The sequence below is a fragment of the Anolis sagrei genome, chromosome 2, assembly GCF_037176765.1.
Source record: "Anolis sagrei isolate rAnoSag1 chromosome 2, rAnoSag1.mat, whole genome shotgun sequence".
NCBI lineage: Eukaryota > Metazoa > Chordata > Lepidosauria > Squamata > Dactyloidae > Anolis > Anolis sagrei.
The window spans coordinates 187,899,867-187,925,997 of NC_090022.1; the positions used below are offsets into that span (position 1 = coordinate 187,899,867).

Sequence of the window (26,131 nt, forward strand, 5' to 3'; positions counted from 1 at the left end):
ATAACAGCAAAAGGCTTTGCAGGCTGGCTTTAAGCCCCTGTTAATGGTTAACTTTCAGGGTGCTGCTAAGACTGTAGCAACCCTGGGAGAAATGCAAAAGGATGCTGTTTCAGCAACTAAGGGGCAATGCAAGCCAAGCTCCTGGAAGACGGAACACTGCCTAAGTTTGGGCACACATCCTATTGGACACAGTAGAACTTACTTCCAACTAAACATGCACTGGATTACGCTGCAGATTGGTGTGCAGATGTAGAGTTATTCCTCAGAACAAACAGCATCCTGTTTGCTGATGCCTCAGAAGCCAGCAGAACAACAAACTCTTTGAACCCATACTACGTAATCACAACAGAGAATGACTCCACTTTAAATCCGGTTTCTGCCTCCTGCAGAATTCTGGAATTTGTAGTTTAGTGAGGCTGTTAAAGGCTCCTCCCTAAACTACAAACTCCAGAATTCTGCAGGAGGCAGCAACCAGATTTAAAGTGGATTCATTCTCTAGTGTGATGAGGTATGGATTGTGAAGTGGGAGTGGGGATGTGAATTGTGTGGCCCTCTGGATGTTGTTGAACTGTACCTGTCAATAACATAGGCAAGCACAGTCCTTCTGTATCTATTTCTGAGAGTGTTGCTGGGGACGTATATCCTCACACAATATTTTTTTCAAGTGAGTAGCAGCAGCGGGAATGCTTGAAAGTGCAGCTCTATCTCTCAGCTGCAAGACTGAAGAGTTTATCACACAAGGCAGGCATATCACAATTGCAACACAGCAATAATGTCTTTAGTTGGGCCTTATTACATAACCTCTCTCCTGAGGGACAGGCTGAAAAGTGGGTTGTTGTAGGTTTTTCGGGCTATATGGCCATGTTCTAGAAGCACACAACCTCACCATCTAGACATCACAACCTCTGAGGATTTTTGCCATAGATGCAGGCGAAATGTCAGGAGAGAATGCTTCTAGAACATGGTCAAATAGCCCAAAAAACCTACCACAACCCAGTGATTCCAGCCATGAAAGCCTTCGACAAGGTTGCAAAGTTTTTTTGCAGGCTGAAAAGCGTTTTTAAAAACAAATCCAATTATTTATTAATCTATTAAATACTTCCTCTGGTGCAAGAAACATCTCTCAATGGACTCACCACTACCTCAAACAAAAGAAGAGGATAACTCTATGCAATAAGTCCCAACATGATTCTACTTGTTGAGCTGCGATTCCAAGTAATGCCCACTGCAGTGTTCGAGGGTTGCTACCATAATGTGCCATGGGAAAACAGACTATGTATCTGTAGTCAATGTCAGGTAGAAGACTGTGTATTATTTGTTAGTCTGCCCACTGTATAGTGACCCAAGAGAAAGGCACCTGAAACCCTTGCTGCCACAAGGTAAAGGGAACTCTATTGAAGAAACAGTGCAGTTTCTGCTGAGTGACACAAATAAATATGTAACTTACAAAGACCTTTTTGCTCTATCTGAAAAAAGATCATAAAGACAAAGTTAGATAAAATTGCCATCTACTGCTGAAAAGACTCTAGGGGTTAGCTTGACCCTCTCCCAAAATGAATTTTAATTATTGTTAACTTGAATTGTTTTTTGCAGCTGAGAGCATTAACCTCATCACACTAGAGAATGAATCCACTTTAAATCCGGTTTCTGCCTCCTGCAGAATACTGGGGTTTGTAGTTTAGGGAGGAGCCTTTAACAGCCTCACTAAACTACAAACCCCAGAATTCTGCAGGAGGCAGAAACCGGATTTAAAGTGGATTCATTCTCTAGTGTGATGAAGTAGCAAGATTGTGGTTTCTGTTTAGCATCTTTGGTGCCGTTGCTTCGAGGGTACTGATGTGTCATGGCATTGGGCCCATACAATAAACTATTTTGATGATTTGGTGAGTCTACCTGAAATTTGCCTGCCACATGTGATAAACCCGTAAGCCTGGGCATATGCCTGCATAACATGCATAGCATAAAGCTATGGCTGCTCCTCCTTCTACAGGTGTTACTGTATACTGTCCCTATGTGTAACACGGCAGTTGGTAGGTAGCTATGGGGACAGAGCTGCATAGAGGTTTGCATGTTCAGAGAATATGTAGATAAGGGAGAGCAACCAATACACACATACGTTGATGAAGGCATATCTATGCTGGAAAATATCTGACTCTGCTAAGTAATGATTAGATCTTATCTGTAACTTCCAGCATTCCTCACCATGGGCTATGCATTGTTGGGCTGATGGGAGCAGCACCTCAACAACATCTGGAAGGCCACACGATCCCTAATCTTGAATAAGAGAACTGAAGACAATTTCAGACAACTTGGTGGTATTACTCACTTGCTTCAAAGTACCTCTCCCCATATGCATGCTTGATCTCATCGGGAAGCCTATCCCAGAGGCGAGTGAATGTGTCCACCAACAATTTCTCATTTGTGATGGCAGTTCGGAAGTAGCCTGGTTCTATTATACAGACCTTTACTCCAAACCTGGCCAGCTCAATCCTGCAAGAAGGAAAAGAGAATAAATCATGTAGTTCAGAATACAGTATCTTTAGAACTACTTCAGATTTTTTTTCAGATAAGAAAAGGTTTTTTTTTGTCAGATCTAGAAACCATCCAGTCCGACTTCCAATTTGCCTTCTGCCAGTTTAACTATTCTTTGTGTCACAAGTAGATAGCAATGACATATAACTCTGCTATACTAAAATGCATGTGCAGGATATGTGGCTTCACAAACATTTTGGACTGTAACCCCTGTCATCCCTCGCCAGTACAGAGAGATGGTGGGGAATTCAATCCAACAAGATCTGCAGGTAAACCCACTGTTGAAATCTGAACTACAGTTTTCCACGAGTGGGCAGAGACAACAAAATCCACACATTGTTTCCTCTGCCTACTCTCTAAAGCACATAGGGACATTATCACACAGCCCTTAAAACATCAAAAACATTTTCCGTCATTGGATTAAACTTTTTTTATGTCAGGAGTGACTTGAGAAACTGCAAGTTTCTTCTGGTGTGAGAGAATTGGCAAGGACACTGCCCAGGGGATGACCGGATGTTTTACCATCCTGTGAGAGGCTTCTTACATATCATTGCATGAGAAGCTGGAGCTGAAAGTCAGGAGCTCACCCCACTCCCCAGATTCGAACCGGTGACCTTTTGGTCAGCAGTCCTGCCAGCACAAGGGTTTAACCCATTGTGCTACCAAGGGCTCCTATCGGATTAAACTGATTTCACACTATACGTTGGATAAGAGACTTAGCCAACAAGTTGCTAATTCCCAGCTCTTTCATGATTTCCTAACCAGTAGCTTATGCAAAACTCATTGCACACCTTTGGACTTGCAGCCTGGTATCTGGAAGACCACCTTGTTGAAATAGCAGAACTTCAGAAATTTATATACAGGCAGTTTTTGAGTTACAAGCATCTGACTTACAAACAGCTCATAGTTAAGAACAGGGGTAAGACAACAGGAAGTCAAGGAGATTTCTAGAAAGGGAAATTCAGTCCTGGAAGAGCTATCATGGGGAAAAGGTGTCTCAACTGAAGCTTTTTCACCAATCCTTGTTTCCACAAAGTAATTTTTTCAAAATTCAATTATCTCAGGAACAGAAAGTGAGATGAAATCTTTTGACCAGGGGCATTGACAGCAACACAAACCAACAGGGGTGTAAACCCTTCCCTATGGCATCCAAAGCTAACATATATATTATTGGCTTGACTTGCACTTAAAAATGCACCTGCTCTGACTTACAAACAAATTCAATTTAAGAACAAACCCACAAAACCTATCTTGTTCATAACTCGGGGACTGCCTGTATTTCACTATATTCTATTATCCCCTCATACACATCAGCAGCCAGTTAACATTTTGGGGTACATTCCTCCTTTAAGCTACATTTTGGGGGTCTTTTTGGGATATTTTTCCCTACAGATTTTTTTTGTATTCCAAACTTCACTTCCCATGAGCTTCTCTTGTGTGGAGACGGCATAGTGTTAGCTGTAGAAAGATCCACACTCTGAGGAGATTGCTATTTGTATGTGGAATCATAGAATCATAGCATTGGAAGGGACCTCATGGACCATCTAGTCCAACCTCCCTCCAAGAAGCAAGAAAATCACATTCAAAGCACCTCCAACAGATGGCCATCCAGCTTCTGCTTAAAAGCCTCCAAAGAAGGAGCCTCCACCACATTCCGGGGCAGAGAGTTCTGCTGCTGAACAGCTCTCAAAGTTAGGAAGTTCTTCCTCATGTTGAGGTGGAATCTCCTTTCCTGTAGTTCAAAGCCATTGTTCCCGTCCTAATCTCCAGGGAAACGGAAAACAAGGCTTTCCCTCCTCCCTATGACTTCCCCTCATATATTTATATATATGGCCCTCATCATGTCTCCTCTCAACCTTCTCTTCTTCAGGCTAAACATGCCCAGCTCTTTAAGCTGCTCCTCATAGGGCTAGTTCTCCAAACCCTGGATAATTTTAGTCACCCTCCTTTGAACACATTCCAGCTTGTCGACATCTCCCTTCAATTGTGGTGCCAAGAATTGGACAGAGTGTGATTCCAGGTGTTGTCTGAACAAGGCAGAATAGAGGTAGCATGAATTCCCTGGATCTAGACAGTATACTCTTATTGATGCAGGTCAAAATCCCATTGCCTTTTTTTTGCTGCCACAGGAATTGTTGCCTCATGTTTAACTAGTTGTCCACAAAGACACCAAGATCATTATTGCTGTTGAGCCAGGCGTCCCTCATTCTGTATCTTTGCATTTCATTTTGTCTGCCTAAGTGGAGCATCTTGCATTTGTCCCTGTTGAACTTCATTTTGTTAGTTTTGGCCCATCTCTCTAATCTGTTGTTTTGGATTCTGCTCCTGTCTTCTGGAACATTGGCTCTCCCTCCCAATTTGGTGTTGTCTGCAAACTTGATGATCATGCCTTCTAACCCTTCAACTAAGTCATCAATAGACATTGAACAGAACCGGGCCCAGGACGGAACCCTGCTGATGGCACTCCACTCGGCGCTTCTTTCCAGGATGAAGAAAAAGTATTGGTGGGCACCCTCTGGGTTCATTCTCTTAACCAATTACAGATCTACTTGACTATAGTTTGACTTAGCCCATATTTTACTAGTTTGTTTGCCAGAGGGTCCTGGGCAACCTTGTCAAAGGCCTTACTGAATAGCAGGTATAGGCAAGCAGATGCTTTCAATATGTTTTAGGCTACAGCTCCAATAAGACCACGCTAATGGTCTGGGATTACAAAGGTGGACTCCAACCTCCGTAATCCCTAAAAAAATCCTTCTTTCATGTCCATGTCACATAAAGTCTAAAATAATATAGTCTAATAGCAAAGCATTAGCTGTGAAATCTAATCCCACAATGATACTGTGAGGACATCCTATTGTATGCATTTATGAGATACATTAGATATTGCCTGACAAAAACATCATTGCATAACACAGTTGCAGATGTTTGAAACACTTCCCACAATTCAAGTTTTTGGATTTTTACTTTCAAATTTTCCCCCATCACTCACACCACCTCCACCAAAATAAGATGCGATTATTTTTACCAAGTGTTCGGACATTGTAAAACAGCAACAGTGTAGTTTTCTCGTACAAAAGTGGGAGAAGAGATGATTTCCATGTCCGTGAAAGCTCTTAATGGGGAGCAAATGCCACTCAAATCAGAATTGTGTAATATGTAAATTATAAAGGAATGGCTTAATCTAGATCAGAACTACATGGCACAATTTTGCTGTTGTAAACTGCTGTCACGTCAACTGACTTATGGCAATCCCATCTATGAGAACCTGCTAGTCGCTTTATCCACAACAGCCCTGTTGAGGTCTTGCTGACTCAGGGCCATGGTTTCCTGAATTGAGTCAACCCACCTCCAATGGGGTCTTCCTCTTTTTCCTCCTGCCATCTACCTAATCAAACATCATTGTCTTTTCTAATGAATCGTGTCTTCTCAAGGCCAAAAGCCCCCAGTGGCACAATGGATTAAACTCTTGTGCTAGCAGGACTGCTGACTAAAAGGTCTGCAGTTTGAATCTAGAGAGCAGGATGAGCTCCCGTCTGTCAGCTCCAGCTTCTCATACAGGGATATTAAAGAAGCCTCCCACAGGATGGTAAAATACCTGCGTATCCCCTGGGCAACATTCTTGCAGACAGCCAATTCTCGCACACCAGAAGCGACTTGCAGTTTCTCAAGTCACTCCTGACACACACAAAAATTGATATGGCAGTCTCAGTTTAGTTATCTTGGCTTCGAGGAAGAGTTCAGCTTGATTTGTTCTAGGACCCATTTATTGGTCTTTTTAGCAATCCATAGCAATGTCTAGAATTCCCCACCAGCACTACATTTCAAATCAGTTAATAGTCCTCCTATCAACTTTGTTCACTATCCAGCTTTCACAACCTCACATAGAAATAATAAATATAATGCCATGGACAATCCTAACTGTAGTAGTCTGTGATATATCTTGATACTTCAGATCTTATCTATTCCTTCATAAATAAAGAGCAACACTAAAAAAACAGGGGAATTCAATACAATCAATCAGGGCCAGCTAACACCTCCCAGCAAAGGCAGCAATCAGCCAGACTTTAAATGATAATCAAGGTGTCCAGTTACAATATTCACACTTGCCTTCAACAGACAAGAGTTCTTTCTCCCACCCTGGACATTCCACAGATAAATGCCTAGTTTCCACAGACCTTACAACCTGAGGATGCCTGCCACAGATGTGGGTGAAACATCAGGAGAGAATGCTTCTGGAACATGGCAATACAGCCCAGAAAACTCACAGCAGCTTTGTGTATAGATTGAATTTGTGAAATGCACAGCATCTTTGTTTAATAAGGGATTTTTCTTTAATCAACTGAAATGCTGCCTTTGGCTGTAAGGATGTGAGTCAAAGCATCCTAAGCTTCTTCAAAGCAACATGGATCTGAGCAATCTGCAGGATTCAAGCGAAGATGAGGAAACTTTCTCTGCCCAAGGCCATATTTCATCAAGGCAACTTTTAAGATATCATGTGAATAGAGTATGGAGCCAGAGCTATTCTCATTTTTTTCTCTCTGCTCCATATATTCTCCCTCTCCCCTTTCCTCTCCAATTCCTTTGCCTCTCGGTTTGATGAAATAAGGCTGAGAGGTACTGGTGTGAAGGCAGTTTCACACAAACCAGTGTAAGTTGAAGAAACAAGAAATCCAACAAAGTCTATTTGTACACTATAGCATTATAGACTCATAGAGTTGGAAGAGATGCCAAGGGCCAGCTATCCATCCCTCTGCCATGAGGGAAAAGCACAATCAAAGCACCCCTGACAGATGCTCATCTAACCTCTGTTTAAAAGCCTCCAAGGAAAGAGCTTCCACCATACTCAGAGAAAGAGAGTTCCACTGCTGAACAGCTCTTACAATCAGAAAGTTTTTCATAATGTTTAGGTCGAATCATTTTTCCTGAAGTTTGAATCCATTGCTCCTAGTCTCCAGAGCAACAGAAAACTTGCCCCCTTCTCAATGGGACATCCTTTCAAATATCTCAACATGGTTATCATGTCCCCTATCGGACGTCTTTTCTCCAAGCTAAACATACCAGCTCCATCCGCCGTTCATCATAGGGTTTGGTTGCCAAACCTTTGATTACTTTGGTCACCCTCCTGTGTACACATTCCAGCTTGTCAATATATCTCTTGAATTCTAGTTCCCAGAATTGGACACATTATTCCAGGTAAGATCTAACCAAAGCAGAATAGAGTGGGACTATGCCTTCCCTCAGTCTAGACTGTGTATGGGCAAACTAAGGTGGGAAAGCCAATTATTTTCTGGAGTTGAGCAACACAGATTGGATTTGTGATTTTGCATTTGCTGTTGACATATTGACACACATGAATAATCTGAATGTTAAACTACAAGGGGAAGATACATTTATATGCAAAATGTATACATATGTGACAGCCTTCAAATCCAAGTTCACTTTGTTTTCAAAACAAAAGTGCTCACAGATTGTCTCTTTAATTTTCTGCTCCAGAATCATTCCTGGTATTGACATCTGGGTGACCGGGCAGTAATTGTTTGGGTCTTTCCTCCTCTTTCTTGAAGATAGGGACATTTGAACTTGTCCTGTTCTCCAGGAATTCTCCAAGGTGATTCAGAAATTATTTTCAGTTCTTTTAATGCCTTTGGATGCAATTCATCTGGCCTTTGAGATCTGAATTCATTTAGATTAGCCAGATATTCCTGTGTAGTCCCTTTACCTATTCTGTGCTGCATTTCCTTTACTGCATCCTCTCCAAGTTGAGACTGTTAACTTTTTGGGAGAAGACTGAGGCAAAGAAAGTGTTGACTACTTCTGCCTTTTCTCTGTCCCCTTTTAGCATTTCATCACCCCAGTAAGCAACACTCCATTTCCTTGTTCTTCCCTTTTTTAACGGACATAACAAAAAAAAAACACCTCTTCTTCATATTTTAACCTCTTTTGGAAGATTGAGCTCATTCTGCACTTTGAATTATCTAATTTTATCATTAGAGGTGGAAGAGATCACACGAGCTCTCCAGTCCAACCCTCTTCCATACAGGAAAAGCACAATCAAATCACCCCCAACAGATTCTTCTTTGGTGATGTCTCCCTTTTTCCATTTCTTGTACATTTCCCTAGGCAAAAATACTTTAAAGTGCAACTTACGTCAGAAGTCGGATAAGTGCCTTTAGCTTACGGCATAAATCTGCTTTGTACAGGAGGAGGAATATTATTGGTGCCAACAGCCTGGCTCATTACTATAACTATTTAAAAGATTAGTCAGAAATGTTGGGTGTGATGTCTTGGAGTTGTTGCTATTGGTTGGCAGATATGGGCTAGCAGTTCAAAATGAAACTTAGCAGAAAACACAGAGAAATAACAACAAGTTGGATCCAGATTCAGTCATGCTTATTAGTCCCATGCATTCCAACAGATCCGTTCCAAATTTAGATCCCATTCAGTATTGGCCATTTCTTTTGAATGGAAGAAACTGAAGAATACTTTTAAAAAAGGAATTATCACAAGGGTAGCGAAGACTTCAAACAGTCTTTGAAAATCACATCAAACAGCTTTGTAATCTTCATTTTAGAAAACCCATACCAAGTATTTCAATGAAGAAATGTAATGATTTCATCCCTCCACCACACCCCGCCCCAGCTGCTTTTTGCTCCCAGCAAGTCCAGCCAAAACCTGGAAGTAATGAGCCTCATGGGGGAAGTGTGACTATTATGCAATGATATAATGTATGTCCATTTACTGTACCTCTAATTTAGAGGCTCACTATCCCTAGTCAGGATTGGGGAGAGGTCAGCAAAGCTGTTTTGGATTCAACTGAGGCTATAAAGAGTTGCATTTGTGAGGCACTGCTGAAGAGGGCACTGCCTGAGTCCCATTCCCAATTAGACAAATCTTTGCCTATGGATTTATAGGCACATGCAGGTCCCACGCTAGGTAGGGGGAAAATACCAGTAGTAAAGGTCTTCTGCCTTGCTATATTTTAACGTGTCTTATTGTGCACCAAGTCACTGTGTAGCTAACACCCACAAAAGCCTTATTTTTCTAGAACAAAAGTACCAAACACAGCACTCACAAGCTGCGGGTGACTCTATGCTGGCCACTTTTACAGCTGAAAAGTGAGTTGAACTGCCAAGAAAGAGTTTAGCCCTCAAGACTCAGAATTGCTGCTGCTTTAGGAATAACAATTCTCGCCTCCAAAGCTGAAGTCTCCAAACTTCCTTCCAAAGCACTAGTCTTTGAAGGTTAGGTTTAAAATAATCCTGGCGGGTTAAACTGCCTCTTAGGGCCCTTGGGGTTTACCCGCTCCTTTTCTGAAGCATACATTGCTTCATGAGCCCCAATAAAATTATTGCTTAATTGAGCATTTTAAATGGCTAATCTGACTTAAATACCAATATGCAAGAACTTAAGCTACACCTATGCCAGTGTTTATCAGATTTACTCTGTAGCCATTTTTACAAGCACACTAGGGCTGGGCGGTTTTGTTCGTTAATTTCGTAATTCGTTAATAATTCGTTATTTTTTGGGTAAACGAAGCGATAACAAACCATCCAGGAGCAACTAAAAAACGAAACAAATTTTTAAAGCTATTTCGTAATTGTTTCGTTATTGTTTCGTTATTATTTCCGTATGTCTGGTGCAAGTTTTATAGTTGTTTCCCTCCCCTCTCCCTGGTTGCAAGCGGTCGGTCGGCATTTACCCCACTTCCGGGTCCCTGGCCTCTGCTTAAGTGGATCAAATTCTCCTCTCCTCCTGTCCTCACCTCACCTCGTTCCTCACTCTGGCCTGCGTGCATTGGGCAAAGAGACACAGCAGTGCAGCACTCAGAGACCTGCCTGTTGCCTGCCTAACCTCTTTCTTTCTCCAGGTTAAAACTATTATATTAATTATATTTATTATTATTATTATTAAGAATGGATGGCCATCTTTCAGTACTGCTTTCACTGTCCCATACATTCACGAAGGCAGAAAGTGGTTTGTTTCACCCCTCCTCTCTCTCTCTTTCCCCCCTCTTTCCTTCTCCGAGGTTATTTAAAACTATTATTGTCACGTCGTGCAACCGCGTTCGCCATTTTAACGAATTGATTCGTTAATATTAACGAAATTTAGTAAATACCGAACTTTTTTAAGGGAAAATTTTGTAATTATTTTAAATATCGAAACAAAAAAAAACCCCAAATACAAATCAATTTTAGAAACAAATTTTTCCGTTGTTACCCAGGCCTAAAGCACACACATCACTCTGAAGCCGGATTTTCTGGTATTTTCCAAATGTGATGTTTTGCAATTTTATTTTTTTTTTAAAAAAAAACATCAATTTGCTTAAGGGAACTTCTCTCCTTGGGCAAAGGTAGTTGCAGACATTACTTTGAAAAAGTCATCAACTAAGAGTTACCTGAGACTGTCAGAAAGAGCCTCCACTCCATATTTTGAAGGACAGTAGCCACCGCCAAAGAAGGACACCCGGCCCATGACGCTGGCAACGTTGACAATTCTCCCCTTGGCTTTTCTCAGGAAAGGCAACATGTGTTTGGTCACATCAAACACACCCAAAAGGTTGATATCTAAGATTTTCTGGAAATCCTCTTTGGTCAGCCATTCATTGGGAGCAGTTGGGATTGAGACGCCGGCATTGTTCACCAAACCCCAGAGCCCTGGTGGAGAAAAAAAGAGAGGGGAAAAGTCAGAGGTCCAATAACAGCATCCCATTTTAATGGTCTTACTGGTAATATGACGGTGTGGTTTTAATTTATATCTAATCCATATAACTGATGGTTTTCATTGGATCTGTTTTGTACTCAATTTTAAACATATTAAGACGTTCCTACAATGTATTTCCATGCTTTTAATTCCCATATATACTTTATTCCATCCCAATACAGTATGAACACATTTCTTTTGAGATGTATATAAATACTGCATTGCCTTATGATTTGTTGAGTGTAATACACCTCTGAAGCATCACATGCACACCTATCACACAAACACACACTCTGCAAGGCACAGCTTGATCAAAAACAGTGATCGGGCAAAGACTTTTTTATTTAAGCAAGTCTTTAATTCTTAAAATGAAAGGTACCATATATACTTGAGTATAAGCCAACCTGAATATAAGACGAGGCACTTAATTTTACCACAAAAAAACCTGGGCAAACTTATTAACTGAAGTATAAGTCTAGGGTGGGAAATGCAGCAGCAACTGGTAAATTTCAAAATAAAAATAGATACCAATAAAATTACACTAATTGAGGCATCAGTAGGTTACATGTTTTTGAATATTTACCATATTTCAAACAAAAGCTGAAACTAGCTCTAAGTGGAAAAGTAGGGTCAACAAAAACAATATGGTATCGACAATAACTTAATAATGATAATAACAATAATAATAAAATTTCATTTGTATCCTAGTCCATGGGGACTCAGGTCAGCTTCCAAAATAGTAACAGGCAAACATTCAATGCCTATATAAACAATGCAGGACTAAATATAGATTTATAATCTATCTAGACATCTCTCTATATAGAGTCGCCTACGGGCTAATATGGGCGGGATATAAGTGATGTAAATAAATAAATAAATAAAATATAATTATCTATATAATATAATATATATACAATTATTTTATATATACACATATCCATACACACAGATATACAGATATATCTGGTACTTCTATATATTAATTGATAATATTAATATATAGATTTGCAGCATTTGCAGAGACTTGCAAACATATGAGGGGGGGGAATTCATACATAAAAATAATGTATACATACAGATATACAGGTACATGGAAATCTCTAGATATCTATATGTATATAAGATTTGTGAAGACCTGCAAACATATGAGGGAAAATTTCCAGGATCGGAGCCTTGACCCCATTATAAGCCAGGGGAGGCTTTTTCAGCCCCAAAAAGGGCTGAAAAACTCAGCTTATATCCAAGTATATATGGTACATGGGTGTTTTCAATGTGGCGTGTAGGACTTTTCTTTTCCAAATTATGTTTTGAATGTGTTGTTGTTTTATAGGCGTTCCATTTTTGATATAATTGTTCAATTAGTTTTGAGTTTTCTCACCTCTATAAGAGGCCACTCAATTTTGTTGTATGTTGTGGGTCTTATGCCAGAATAAAGGTAGGTTACAAATTAAAGATATACATAAAAATACAAACTGTCCAAGGCATGTTGTTGGTCAAGTTACAAAATCTAAGTGGCACTCTATAGGGTAGTAAAACAACCCAAAATTGACAATATTCAGGCATACTTTGACAGTAATCCATTTTTGTTACCTGAATCCTGCAACTCCCAGGAACTTTGTGAAAGTAATGAAAGAAGACAATATTCAAAACCAAAGCTGAGGAAAAGTAGGATTGTATCATAAATATTGCTTTTCCATCTAAAGCTATAGAACAAAGGAAGTATTGTTTCCATGCACTGGTTCCAGGGACATAGTGAAAAACTCTTTTTTCTGTTCAAATACATGTAATGTTCTACTTACCTACCTATCATAATAATGTCAGTACTCTATATCCATGGAGTCAACCATCTACAGTTTGAAAATATTCAAAACAAAATTCTAAAAGCAAACCTTGATTTTGCCATTTTAAATAAGGGACCCCATTGTATCATGCCATTGCATATAATGGCACTTGAGCATTTTGACTCAAGCGCCATTGACATTTCCAGGGTCCCTGGAACCCAATACCAGATGATATCGAGGGTCCATGTATAAAATGCCTCTGTGTGTGTATATATAGTCTGCAAACAGATATATATTTCTTAAACTGGTCAACAAACAAAACTTTATGCCCGAATTAATAAAATATTTTAGTGTCTGCTTCCTCCAGTGATTAGAAACAAAAGTGAGCTGGGCCCAAGGTGGTAGATTAGAACTCTACCTTGGATGCTTGAAAGAAGATAGTTAGATCCATATAGGATGCACATGCTATTAAAAGGCAAAACAAGTTTTGAATAACATTTGAAAACTACATCATTTTTGAGGACCTTCTCAGAGGAGGTAAATATGCTATTGGTTTTGTCGAACAGATCAAAATTTGTGAAGATTTATGTCCCTAACTCTGAAACCGCTCTCAAAAAGCAGTCAAGAACTGTAGTATGTGTTTCTGTGCCACAGAAAGCACCCGAGCCTTTCCAAATGTACAGGTCAGCAATGACAAACTTTTAGGTTTTGGTTCAATTGTCTAATGCAGCATTAGGTGGCTGCCTGTTTTTCTAAAGGAAATATGTTCTTTTTAGTAACCACAAAACAGCTGCTGGCTCAGGCTCAAAACCATATACAGAATCCAAGCCCTTCCCAGCTGCACCCGAACCTTTGTCTCCTACGATGCCTTTCACCCACTCTGCTGCCTGGGCCACGCTTTCGGTCCTGGTGACATCCAAGGAGGTGGTCTGCAGACGTTGTGATGTTGCCTCTTTCAGTTTCTTTGCCCCCTCTTCCGTGAAGCAGCCTGCTAGGACTCTCAGGCCACGGGCATCTAGCTGCCTGGCCACCAAATTGCCGAAGCCAGAATCACAGCCAGTTATGAAGACATACTTCTCTGTCAGGGGGCTCAAGATTTGTTTCTCACGGTACCATCGGTGTAACAGGTAAAGGCCCAGGATGCCTACAAGGTACAGCCACATGGCCAAAGTTTGCTTTGGCTGGAAGAGAAGGAAAAGGTTTATGAGATGTAATTGATGGGTGAGGAACGTACAATCTTGCAAGGATTTAATACAATATAGCATCTAAAAGACTACAGATCTGAAGCCTGCAATCTGAATTTTCCCCCTACCACGAATCCAGCATGGTATGGTACAAGAGCAGTGTGTTGGGCTAAGGGTACACTTACACTGTAGAATGAATGCAGTTTGACACCACTTTCATTACCATGGCTCAAAGCTATGTAATCCTAGGAGTTGCAGTTTGATAAGACACCACCACTCTTTGGCAGAGAAGGCTAAAGGCCTTGTAAAACTACAACTTCACTGAATTCATAGCATTGAGCCATGGAAGTTGTCAAACTTGAGCCATGGAAGTCATGTAAAACTGCTATAATTCAAAGTGCAGATGCACCTTTAAAATAACAACGACAACTATATTTTATACCCCGCCTCCATCTCCCTGAAGAGACTCGGGGCGGCTTACAGAGCGACAAGTCCAAGGATTACAATAAAACAGAAACAGTAATATCAATCAATGACAACAAATAATAAAAACATCAAAATCAATTAATATCACAAAAACAATATCCTGGCTGGCCAATTTGAAACTGGGTTTGGGCTCAGAGTAAGTGCAATGATTCCTTGGAAGAGCCGAGGGAAAGTGCAATAGTCAGAGGGCTGGGTTGTCAGAGTAATGCCCTTGGCCATTAAAGTGTCATAAGTACAGGAAAGAGGCCAACTAAAGTGCCGGAGCTTAGATAAGGTCAGGATAATTCTCAAGTGAATCACCTAGTTTTTAATTCCTTGCAGAAAATTGTGAGTGGGGGCCTGTCTGATCTCCCTAGGAAGAGAGTTCCAGAGCCAAGGGGCCACCACAAAGAAGGCTCTCTCCTTCATCCACCAACCATGCTTGAGATGCATTTCAAGTCTATCATCCAACGACAAGTCCCAGAATTCCACTCAAAGGTGCCATGGAAGTTCAAATGATCTGACATTGATGTAACTTCACAGTGCATTTGTACACAAAATGAACTTCAAACTGTCATACCTTGGATTCCCTCCTCTGTAATGATTTTGAGATCTTGGGACACAATGTTCAGCTATGATCTACCAAGTAGTTTTCAAAACCCCGTGGATTAATAAGAATAACACTTAAAGCCTTTCTACGTCCTTCTTCTAAGGCCCCTTCCATGCTGTCCTTATATCCCAGGATCTGATCCCAGATTTAATTCAGATTATCTGGCAGTGGAGATTCATATAATCCAGTTTAAAGCAGATAATCTGGGATCAGATCCTGGGATATAGCACAGTATAGAAGGGGCCTAAAATGGGCAGCTCCTGAAATCAAGAACATTTCTAGGTTAACTCGTATGTCAAAGGATATCCAGGTATAGAAAACAATACATATATGCTCATATACCCATAGAATCATAGAGTTGGAAGAGATCACATGGGCCATCCAGTCCAACCCCCTGCCAACCCCAATCAAAGTACTTTTCCTGCATGGCAGGGAGTTGGACAGGATGACCCACGTGGTCTCTTTCAACTCTACAATTCTATGGGTATGTGAGCATATATGTGTTGTTTTCTATACCTGGATATCCTTTGGCATACGAGTTAACCTAGAAGTGTCTTGATTTCAGGAGCTGCTCAGTCCAACCCACTGCCAACCCCAATCAAAGTACTTTTCCTGCATGGCAGGGAGTTGGACTGGGTGGCCTATGTGGTCTCTTCCAACTCTATTATTCCACTATTCAACTCTATCATTCTATGCTCTGAAAAACAGATCCCTGAGCTTTAACATGAGATCAGTGAAAAACTATTCTGCTATTCAGTGCCCATCACCCTAAGCCACTTGTTTGCTATTGCACATCTCAAGCTCTGTTAAAACACAATGTATCTCCTATAAAGCTCAAGTTAGCCCATTCTTGCTCTCTAATTGCCATAAATCATGACATCAAATAAGCAATAGCTTTAATGAAGCATTTCCAATGACTATAAGGGTTTTTCATATCATTCGTTTCTCTCACCTCTTTCCTCTGGCCAACAAATGAGGCAATGGAAAATAACCTCAACAAAGAGCTGGCATACTTCTAACAGCAAAAAAAACACTTATGCAAGGTATGTGGAGTACAGAGGTTAAATTATATTTTAACTTGCAGAGTGAGATAAACAGCAGTCAAGTTCAAGAGGCGTCTTTGTGCAGTTTGCACAAAGATCAAACCATGTGAAAACCTAATATGAAGCCGATTCTCATACATGCCCTCCAATAGGGTGCTTGGCCTGGGTGCTACACATAGAGTAAATAATGTTTTAAAAATAGAAATGGAATGGATTGATCTTTTTGTGTGTTTGAAATCCAATTTGGGAAATGAAATAATCTGCTCTAACGTTAAATCCCTGGATTCACTAGGAAATATATGAAAATCACAATAGTTTAAAATCCAATCCATTACTAAATACAGCCAGCCCACCACAATTTTTGAGGTTAGTGATACAGAACCCATGAATGTAGAAACATCATGAATAAAATAAATGTTTTCTGTCTTTAACCCAATGGGACATCTTTTTGGGAATTTCTAGGTTCACCAGCATGACTTTCCCCCACGTTTTAGGGATCTGACAGGATGCAATGCAGTTTTTCATCAGCTTCAGTAGCCAGCACCTTGTTTTTGGGGCAAAGTTCTTAATTTGTTCCCTCCGTACATGTTGCAGGCCAGCTGCTTTGCCATTTTTACATTTATTGAGAGTCATTTCCAATTCGCTAGATGTAAAAGATTAATGAAGGGTGTTGTTCTCATTATCTGATTGTCTGACTATTGGTTTCCTTCCTAGTTTGGTGGCAAGGTTGGGTTTCCCATTCTTCAGAAGTTGATGCACTAGCTGATCTGCCTTTAAGTTGGCTTGGGTATTAGTTTGTGAGGGAGCATTGCTCAACTGTTTTGATACCCTTTTGACTACTCCTGCCCATATCGACTTCTGTTATCAACTTTTTACACTGCTCTTTCTTGGCTTGGCATTGAAACAGTGGATGTGGCTCTTAATGAAACATGCTGCATTATCACAGGATGTCTACAGCCTGCATCACTGGAGAAATTAGACTAACTGGTATTGCACCACCTGACATCCGCCGGGAAGTAGCAGCCAGTAATGAAAGAACCAAGGCAGTGACATATTCGGCCCATCCTCTCTTCGGATATCAGCCAGCATGCCAATGACTTAAATCAAGAAACAGCTTCCTAAGATCTACAGAGATACTTGCAGGAACACCCCAGCAAGCGAGAGTCCAAAAGTGGCAGGTAAAAACCCAAAACCTCAATCAGTCGCTGAGACCAGATAAAAAAACTCCCTCCTGGGCACACAGAAGTCTGGGCAACTTGGAAGGTGCTGAACAGACTATGCCCAGGCACCACGAGATGCAGAGCCAACCTTAAGAAATGGGGTTACAAAGTGGGGTCCACAACATGTGAGTGAGGAGAAGAGCAAACCACAGACTATTTACTACAATGCAGCCTGAACTTTGCCACATGCACAATGGAGAAACTTCTTACAGCGACACCAGAGGCACTCCAAGTGGCCAGCTTCTGGACACAAGACATTTAGCATAATGCCAAGTTTTTAACTTTGCAGTTTTTAATATATTATAACTGTACCCTCAATTCGCTTCCGACACATTAAATAAAAGTAACTATTCTTTCTTCCTGGTATGTTCTGAGTGTCCTTGAATAGAATTGCCACAGTTCGAGCACCAAACGGAAATAGTTACTCACAGAGAAGTGTCTCCGTTTATCTCTAAGCCTCGTTCTGTAGCTCCAAAGGCCAGATGGGTTGCAGGGCACGATCCAAGTTTTAAGATTAGACTCTTCTATAGGTTAAATGCTCAGTTTGCAAAAATTGCACATCAGTCAGACGGCAGATATGAACAAAAGTCAAATAGAAATCTTGATTTTAAACCCAGCATTCTTTGTTACGGCAATTCAAGACATTGCTGACACAATCCACCTGACTCTAGATAAAGGCTTGTTCTGTCAAAGGGACAGGGCCCTTCCACACAGCCCTATATCCCAGAATATCAAGGCAGAAAATTCCACAATATCTGCTTTGAACTGTGTTATCTGAGTTCATGCTCAGATAATGTGGGATTTCCTGCCTTGATATTCTGGCTGTGTGGAAGGGCTCTCAAATAAAGGCAGGGGTTGAATCTACATTGCAGAATTAATGCGGTTTGAGACCAATTCAATGTTAAGGAATCCTGGGAGTTCTTCACCAAAGTACAACTTTGGCAGAGCAGGCTAAAGACTTTGTAAAACTTTGTAAAACTACAACTCCCAGGATTCCATAGCACTAAGGGCCCTTCCACACAGCCCTGTATCCCAGAATATCAAAGCAGAAAATCCCACAATATTTATTTATTTATTTACCATATTTATATACCATCTTTCTCATCCCAAAGGTGACTCAAGGCGGTTTACAGTCGGCAATCAGTGCCCCCAATGACATAAGATATAATTTAAAAACATTAACATATAATATAGACCATATAAAACAGCAAAAATAATAAAAACAATAAAACCCAAGCCCTCAGTGTCTCATTACTAAAATCATTTTCCCGTTGTATCGTCCAATCGTTCCGTGGATCTAAATTAGTCTGTTACACTGCATTTGCAAATGCTTGCTCAAAAAGCCAGGTTTTAACTCTTTTTCGAAATGTTAGGAGGGAGGTGGCCGATCCAATATCCCTAATATTCCTAAGGAGGGCGTTCCATAGCTGAGGAGCCACCACTGAGAAGGCCCTGTCTCTCATCCCCGCCAATCGCATCTGCGAAGGAGGCAGGACTGAGAGTAGGGCCTCCCCAGACGATTTTAAGCTCCTAGCTGGTTCATAGGGAGAGATACGTTTAGACAGGTAAGGTGAGCCGGAACCGTTTAGGGCTTTAAAGGCTAAAGCCAGCACTTTGAATTGTACCTGGTAGCAAACTGGCAGCCAGTGGAGCTTGGGGAACCGGGAGGGAGGGTGTGTGTGCTCCCTGAGCGCCACTCTTGTTAGTAACCTGGCTGCCGCCCGTTGGACCATTTGAAGCTTCTGAACAGTCTTCCAAGGCAACCCCACGTAGAGCACGTTGCAGTAGTCTATATGGGATGTAACCACAGCGTGGACTACCGTGGCCAAGTTAGACTTCCCAAGGTAGGTGCGCAGCTGGTGCACAAGTTTTAATTGTGCAAGTGCTCCCCTGGTCACCGCCGAAACACTTTGAACTAGGTTATCTGAGTCAGATAATGTGGGATCTTCTGCCTTGATATTCTGGGATACAGGGCTGTGTGGAAGGACCCTTAATTAAATAGTGTCAAAATGTATTACATCTACAGTGTGAATGCACCTATGGAGTAGAGAATAACTGTAAGTGGGTGGACACACCCAGTGTTCCTGTTAACTTCTGTATGGATACAATATTCAACTATCGCCTCATAACCTGCGGGCAGAAGCACTATCTTATCAGCCGATAAAAAGACTTCAATCAGCTCTTGCAGGCTTTTCTACTTAGGCAGAACTACCAAGATTTCATGGCATGGTGCAACCTATTCATTAAACTTGGTTGTATTTTTATGTTGGGAAAGGAGAGAAGGGTTCCCTCTAAGGCCCCTTCAATGCTGTCATATAATCCAGATTATCAAATCAGATAATACATACTATCTACTTTGAACTGGATTATCTTAGTCTACACTGCCATATAATCCAGTTCAAAGCAAATAATCTGGAATTTATATGACAATATAGAAGGAGACTATAATGCTCTGATATCAGGAACCTTGGCATACAGAAGTATGAGTGTACATATGTGTGTGTGTTTTAGCAATTCCTGCTCAGTCATTTCCTGCAAATTGTCTCGGGACAGACTAGGCATAAGTGCAAACCCATGCAATCTCTTTCAAGCATGACCAAGATAACTTGCCACTTTATAGAAACAGAAGAAACATCATCCTACAATAAAGCGTTGACATCCCACTTTAAATCCGGTTTCTGCCTCCTACAGAATTCTGGGGTTTATAGTTTAGGGAGGCCCAGGTCCTCTATGGCTGAGAAATTTAAATCCCACTACCTCTGAGGATGCTTGCCATAGATGCAGGCGAAACGTTAGGAGAGAATGCCTCTAGACCATGGCCATATAGCCCGAAAAAACCTACAACAACCCAATTTAAATCCCACTCCCTAAACTGCAAATCCCAGGTTTCAACAGGAGGCAGCCAAAGAATTTAAAGTGGGATGCCAACTCATTAACAGTATAATGTGGTAATCTACTAGTCTGGGGTAGCAACCAGAATCAGAATGTAGAACCCATGATCCTCCAGAAGTTGTTAGTACAATACTCAGAATCTCTCCCCCTCTGGCTGGATGTGTGTTTGTGTGTCCATGGATACGCTTAAGTAAAGGTGCATCTACACCAGTGATTCTCGACCTTTGATCCTCCAGGTGATTTGGACTTCAGCTTCTAGAAATCCCAGCCAGCTTCCCAACTGTTAGGAATTATGGGAACTGAAGTCCAAAACACCTGGAAGACCAAAGGTTGGGAACCACTGATCTACACAATAGAATTAAAGCAGTTTGACACCCTTTAAATGACATGGCACAATGCTATGAAATCATGGAAGTAGTAAGGAGCCCCTAGTGGCAAAGTGGGTTAATCTCTTGTGCCGGCAGGACCAACAGATCACAGGTTTGATTCCGAGTAGAACATGGATGAGCTCCCTCTGTCAGCTCCAGCTCCCTATGCAGGGACATGAGAGAAGCCTCCCACAAGGATGATAAAACATCAAAACAGCCGGGTGTCCCCCGGGCAACGTCTTTGCAGATGGCCAATTCTCTCACACCAGAAGCGACTTGGAGTTTCTCAAGCCGCTCCTGACACGAAAAAAAAAAAAAGAAAGTTGTCGTTTGATGAGGCAAACAAGTGTTGATGCCGAGAAGGCGAAAGACCTTGTCAAACTACAACCCACTTAACAGCATAGCACTGATTTTTAACAATGTGTCTTACAGCATCTGAAAGACTTAACATTTTATTTGCCTTATGCTCCCATGGAGTGAAAGTGCAGTCATGGAAAGCCTTCGCTTGTCAATACTTCTTAGTCTTTAGTTGAGGCAAGTCACACTCTCTCAGCCCCAGAGGAAGGCAAAGACACACACACGCTGAATAAGTCTTGCCAAGAAAAACCCATGATCGATTCATTGGATTGCCATAAATCGGAAAAGGCCTTGACGGCACGCAACAAACCAATAAACCCCTTTCTAACTGTTTACTCTTTACTCCCCAAAGAAATCATAGTCACATATTGCAAAACACAATGCAAGCTATGGAGAAATAAAAACAGCCCACGATGGCACAAATCTGAGGTCATGTTTGGATACAGGATACCAAAGTCTTACAAAACCAGAGGGTTTTTTTTTTTGTTGGTCAAAATTGTAAATGCCTACTAAGAAGGCCAAAACCCATGATCCATGGGTTTATTATTACATATTTCCTGCTGTTTAGTTCAGATATTCTCACTTATATAAAGTCAGAATAAACCATACAAAGTTCATCATTCATGGATTTTAAATCATTTTAAATATTGTATGTACATGTGGCCCGCTCTCTGTCATTATGTTTGGTTTCTATGTTTTGTGTATATTTTTTATATGCTTTGATGTTTTATACTTTATTGTTATGTTGTTTATTTTACTGCAATTTGTAAAAGATGGTGGCAGGGTATAAATAAAGTTTTTTATTATTATTATTATTATTATTATTATTATTATTATTATTTTAAATAATTTCAGGGACTTATTATTATTATTATTATTATTATCAGAATCACATATTTATTATTTGTTGCATTTATATCCCACCTTTGTCCCAGGGTATAATTTCTCAGATCAGTAGTATTTTTTTACACTGCGATCTTTACAACCATTTTACCTAGTAGCAAACTCCCCTCTCCCCACAGCACAGTGATTCAGAGACCTGCCTAGGATAGCAATGCTAATGAACACTGCAGTGATTGTGTCTAAATGCGCTGAAAAAGATATACAGGATTGAAGCCCTGGTGGCGCAGTGACTTAAATCCTTGTGTTAGCAGGACTGAAGACCGACAGGTCACACGTTCAAATCTGGGGAGAGTGCGGATGAGCTCCCTCTGTCAACTCCGGCTCCCCATGCAGGGACATGAGAGAAGCCTCCCACAAAGGATGGTAAAACATCAAAAAACCCTGGCGTCCCCTGGGCAACGTCCTTGCTGACAGCCAATTCTCTCACACCAGAAGCAGCTTGCAGTTTCTCAAGTCGCTCCTGATGCACACACACACACACACACACAAATATACCAATGTAATGGGAGTTGTCATTTTCCCAAGGTCTTTCACCTCCTCTGCCTGTGGGCCCTTCCACACAGCCCTATATCCCAGAATATCAAGGCAGAAAATCCCACATTATCGGCTTTAAACTGGGTTATCTGAGTCCATACTCAGATCATGTGGGATTTTCTGCCTTGATATCCTGGGATATAGGGCTGTGTGGAAGGGACCAAAGTGTACTGTTGCCTCACCAAGCTATGAATCACCAAACTATGAATCCTAAGGCTTGTAAACCACTCCAAGCCTTCAGGGAGTGGTGGTATATAAAATTGATTAATAAAATAAATATAAATAAATAACATTGAGCCACAGGAGTCAAAAGTGATGTCAGGCTACATTCATTCAACCATGTTTGGTGAGGCACCTGCACTCTTGGGCACTAGGCATGGTTAGGTATCGTTGGAATCTTCGTAATTTGGAATAAAGTCGGAAAAATTACCTTTTTGAAGCGATTTTGAAGTTATTAAGAAAACTGGAAGTCCCTTTGCCCTTCCAAAGCTTTTTTCACCATTTTTGTTACGACTCATGAAGTGAGTCGGAAATTATTCAGCTTTTCCCGCTTCTGGTCCCTGGCCTCTGCTCAAGCCAGAGAAGTTAGTTTTAAACCAGAGAAGGAAGGAATTTCCTGGCCTCGGCTCAAGCCAGAGATGCCAGTTTTAAACCAGAGAAGGAAGGAATTTCCTGGCCTCAGCTCAAGCCAGAGATGCCAATTTTAAACCAGAGAAGGAAGGAATTTCCTTCGCTTGCTTTCCCCCGCTTTTGGAGTAAAACAAAAAACCACCCAATGAAACAAGAAATAACACCTTCAAACCATTAATGAAAGGAATCGGAAGTCTCGGAAGTTTCCAAAAGTTTAGAACATTTTTTTCTGTGCAAATCGGAATTGACTTTGTAATCGAACCACCAGCACCCCCCTACATCCGAAACAAGTTTTGAACCAATTTATTGGTTTATTGGACACAGAACGGAAAAGTCTGGTAAAACTTGCCACTTTGAGGCTGGATCTACACTCCCGTATATCCCAGGTTCTGATCCAAGAGTATTTGTTTATCCCAGATTACCTGTCAGTCTAGACTCATATAATCAAGTTCAAAGCAGATAATTGGGATCAGAACCAGAAGTCCCTTCTACACTGCCATATAATCTTGATTATCAAATCAGATAATCCAGATTATCTACACTGCCATAGCTTTTCAAAGCCCATAATCTGGATTGTATATGGCAGTGCAGAAGGAGCTTGGGATATAGGGCAGTATAGATCCAGCGTAATTCTCCTTTAGGAAATCAAAGTAAGAAAGAAAGAAATAAAACAGAGGCAGTAACACTAATTCACAAGAGTTTACTGTATGCCATACAGCTGTGGACATGTCTACATAGGGACCACCAAACGCAGCATTGCCCAAACACGAATCAAGGAACATGAAAGGCACTACAGACTAACTCAACCAGAGAGGTCAGCCTTAGCAGAGCACCTGATAAACCAACCTGGACACAGCATATTATTTGAGAACACAGAAGTGCTGGACCACTCTCATGTCAGACTACACAGAGAAGCCATTGAAATCCACAAGCATGTGGATAATTTCAACAGAAAGGAGGAAACTGAGGCAACCTTTTCCCCAAAAGGCTGATAAGATTCTGGAATCTTTCACCCTAACCCTGAGCTGCTATGGCTTATAAAAAAAGTAGGTTTTTTCCCTATCTATAGCTCAAGGTTAGCTTTGGAGATGAAGTAATGCTCAATATATAACTCAATACAGTGTCAGGAGCGACTTGAGAAACTGCAAGTCGCTTCTGGTGTGAGAGAATTGGCCATCTGCAAGGACGTTGCCCAGGGGATGCCCAGATGATTTGATGTTTTTATCATCCTTGTGGGAGGCTTCTCTCATGTCCCCGCATGAGGAGCTGGAGCTGATAGAGGGAGCTCATCCGCCTCTCCTCGGATTTGAACCTGTGACCTGTCTAATGTACTATGCTAATAATATAATATATTGTATGTATATATCTTGTAAGTTTCTCTGAGTCCCCTCAGAGGGGCGGCATATAAATATTATATATATATATATATATATATATATATATATATATATATACATACCCCACTTACCTAATTTCCAAGAGACCCCTCAACCTTTGAGGATGTCTGCCAGAGATGTGGGTGAAACATCAGGAGAGAATGCTTCTGGGACATGGCCATACAACCTGGAAAACTCACAGCAACTGGTAAAAGTATGATAGCTGGGACGCAATGCTGGTTGCGTAACGCAAGTCAGAATTAGAGAAGCGAAGACGGGTGCGAGACATGAAGTTTATAGCACACTGCATCCACATGTAATTAAGTGTGAAGGATGGTAAAAATGCCAGTTACCAATAGTTACGTTTATAGCTGTGCCAGTGTAATTCTGACCCACGTTGTGCAACCAAGCACTGGATCCCAGCTATCATACTTTTCCCCAGCAACCCTGAGTCATGGCAGTTAAAGTGGTATCAAACTGCATTCATTCTACAGTGTACGTGCAAAACCTAATTCACCTGCTATGGTCAGCCTAACAGGCGAATTAGGGGTTGCATCTACACTGTAGAATGAATGCAGTTTGAAACCCCACTAGGCAAACACCCCACTTTTGGCAAGCCTTCCTCCAAATCATAGAATCCTAGAGTTGGAAGAGATCTCATGGGCCATCCAGTCCAACGCCCTACCAAGAAGCAGGAAAATCGCATTCAAAGCACCCCCATCCAGCCTCTGTTTAAAAGCTTCCAAAGAAGGATCCTCCACCACACTCCGGGGCAGAGAGTTCCACTGCTGAACAGCTCTCACAGTCAGGAAGTTCTTCCTCATGTTCAGGTGGAATCTCCTTTCTTGTAGTTTGATCTCCCCCTCCCTGCCCTCCTTTACTCTTAGCCCTTTTCTCTGGCTCTCCCCATTTGGCCCCTAAAGCCGGCGAGTCAGCTGGAACAACGCGTTCCCAAAACGTACCTCGACACGTGTCCTGGCTGGCAAAACCCAAGCACAGCCTCGCCGTGGGACTCCGCTCGCTTATATGGTGGGGCAATGGGGAAGTTTCAAAACAAGGAGGGATTTGGCAGCCGGCCGATTCAGATGAAAACCACGAAGGAGGGGATCCCAGCTTGGAGGAGAAGGAGGACAAGGAGTGACTTCTCTCTCTCTCTCTCCTCCCCTCTCTCTTGGCTTGGCCCTTGGCTGACTCCTGCGTTCGGGTCCCGGGAAGATCAGCCGGGGTCCGGTCCAAGGAACACCCAAGGGTCAGGTGATCAGGAAGCCTGGGAGGCAGCGAACGGGGGTTCACAGAGACCGGTTTCCTAAGGGGTCCAGCTTCCCTCGCAATGGAAACACGCAGTGAGGAACTTTGGAAGAGGAACTCCGATTATTTTGTTGCATAGAAGTATAAAAAAAAGGAAAAGAAATGACGCAATTTGTTTTTGCAAACTTTTTCTAAGGCGAGACACCAGCAACCTAGTAAGCAGATGGTAGGAAATTAAGGATCGAGCAACACTGCCATATCATGCAGTTTTTAAATCCAGATAATCTG

The 26,131-nt window shown here is 41.5% G+C and overlaps 1 protein-coding gene across 2 annotated transcripts in view; it reads right to left on the reverse strand.

The window, feature by feature from the left end:
• The window catches only part of LOC132767691 (retinol dehydrogenase 16-like), a 30,582-nt gene extending 4,829 nt beyond the window's left edge, over positions 1-25,753 (reverse strand). The window contains exons 1-4 of one of the 2 annotated variants that reach the window (XM_060762908.2): positions 25,558-25,753; positions 13,864-14,194; positions 10,928-11,186; positions 2,327-2,490 (exon numbers count right to left, since the gene is read on the reverse strand). In XM_060762908.2, coding sequence (XP_060618891.2) covers positions 2,327-2,490; positions 10,928-11,186; positions 13,864-14,176 — 736 coding nt within the window. In that variant the 5' untranslated portion in view covers positions 14,177-14,194; positions 25,558-25,753. Of the gene's footprint in view, positions 1-2,326; positions 2,491-10,927; positions 11,187-13,863; positions 14,195-16,224; positions 16,295-25,557 lie in introns of those variants that run through there. The other variant, XM_060762909.2, reaches the window with a different exon arrangement.
• Positions 25,754-26,131: the final 378 nt, after the last annotated feature.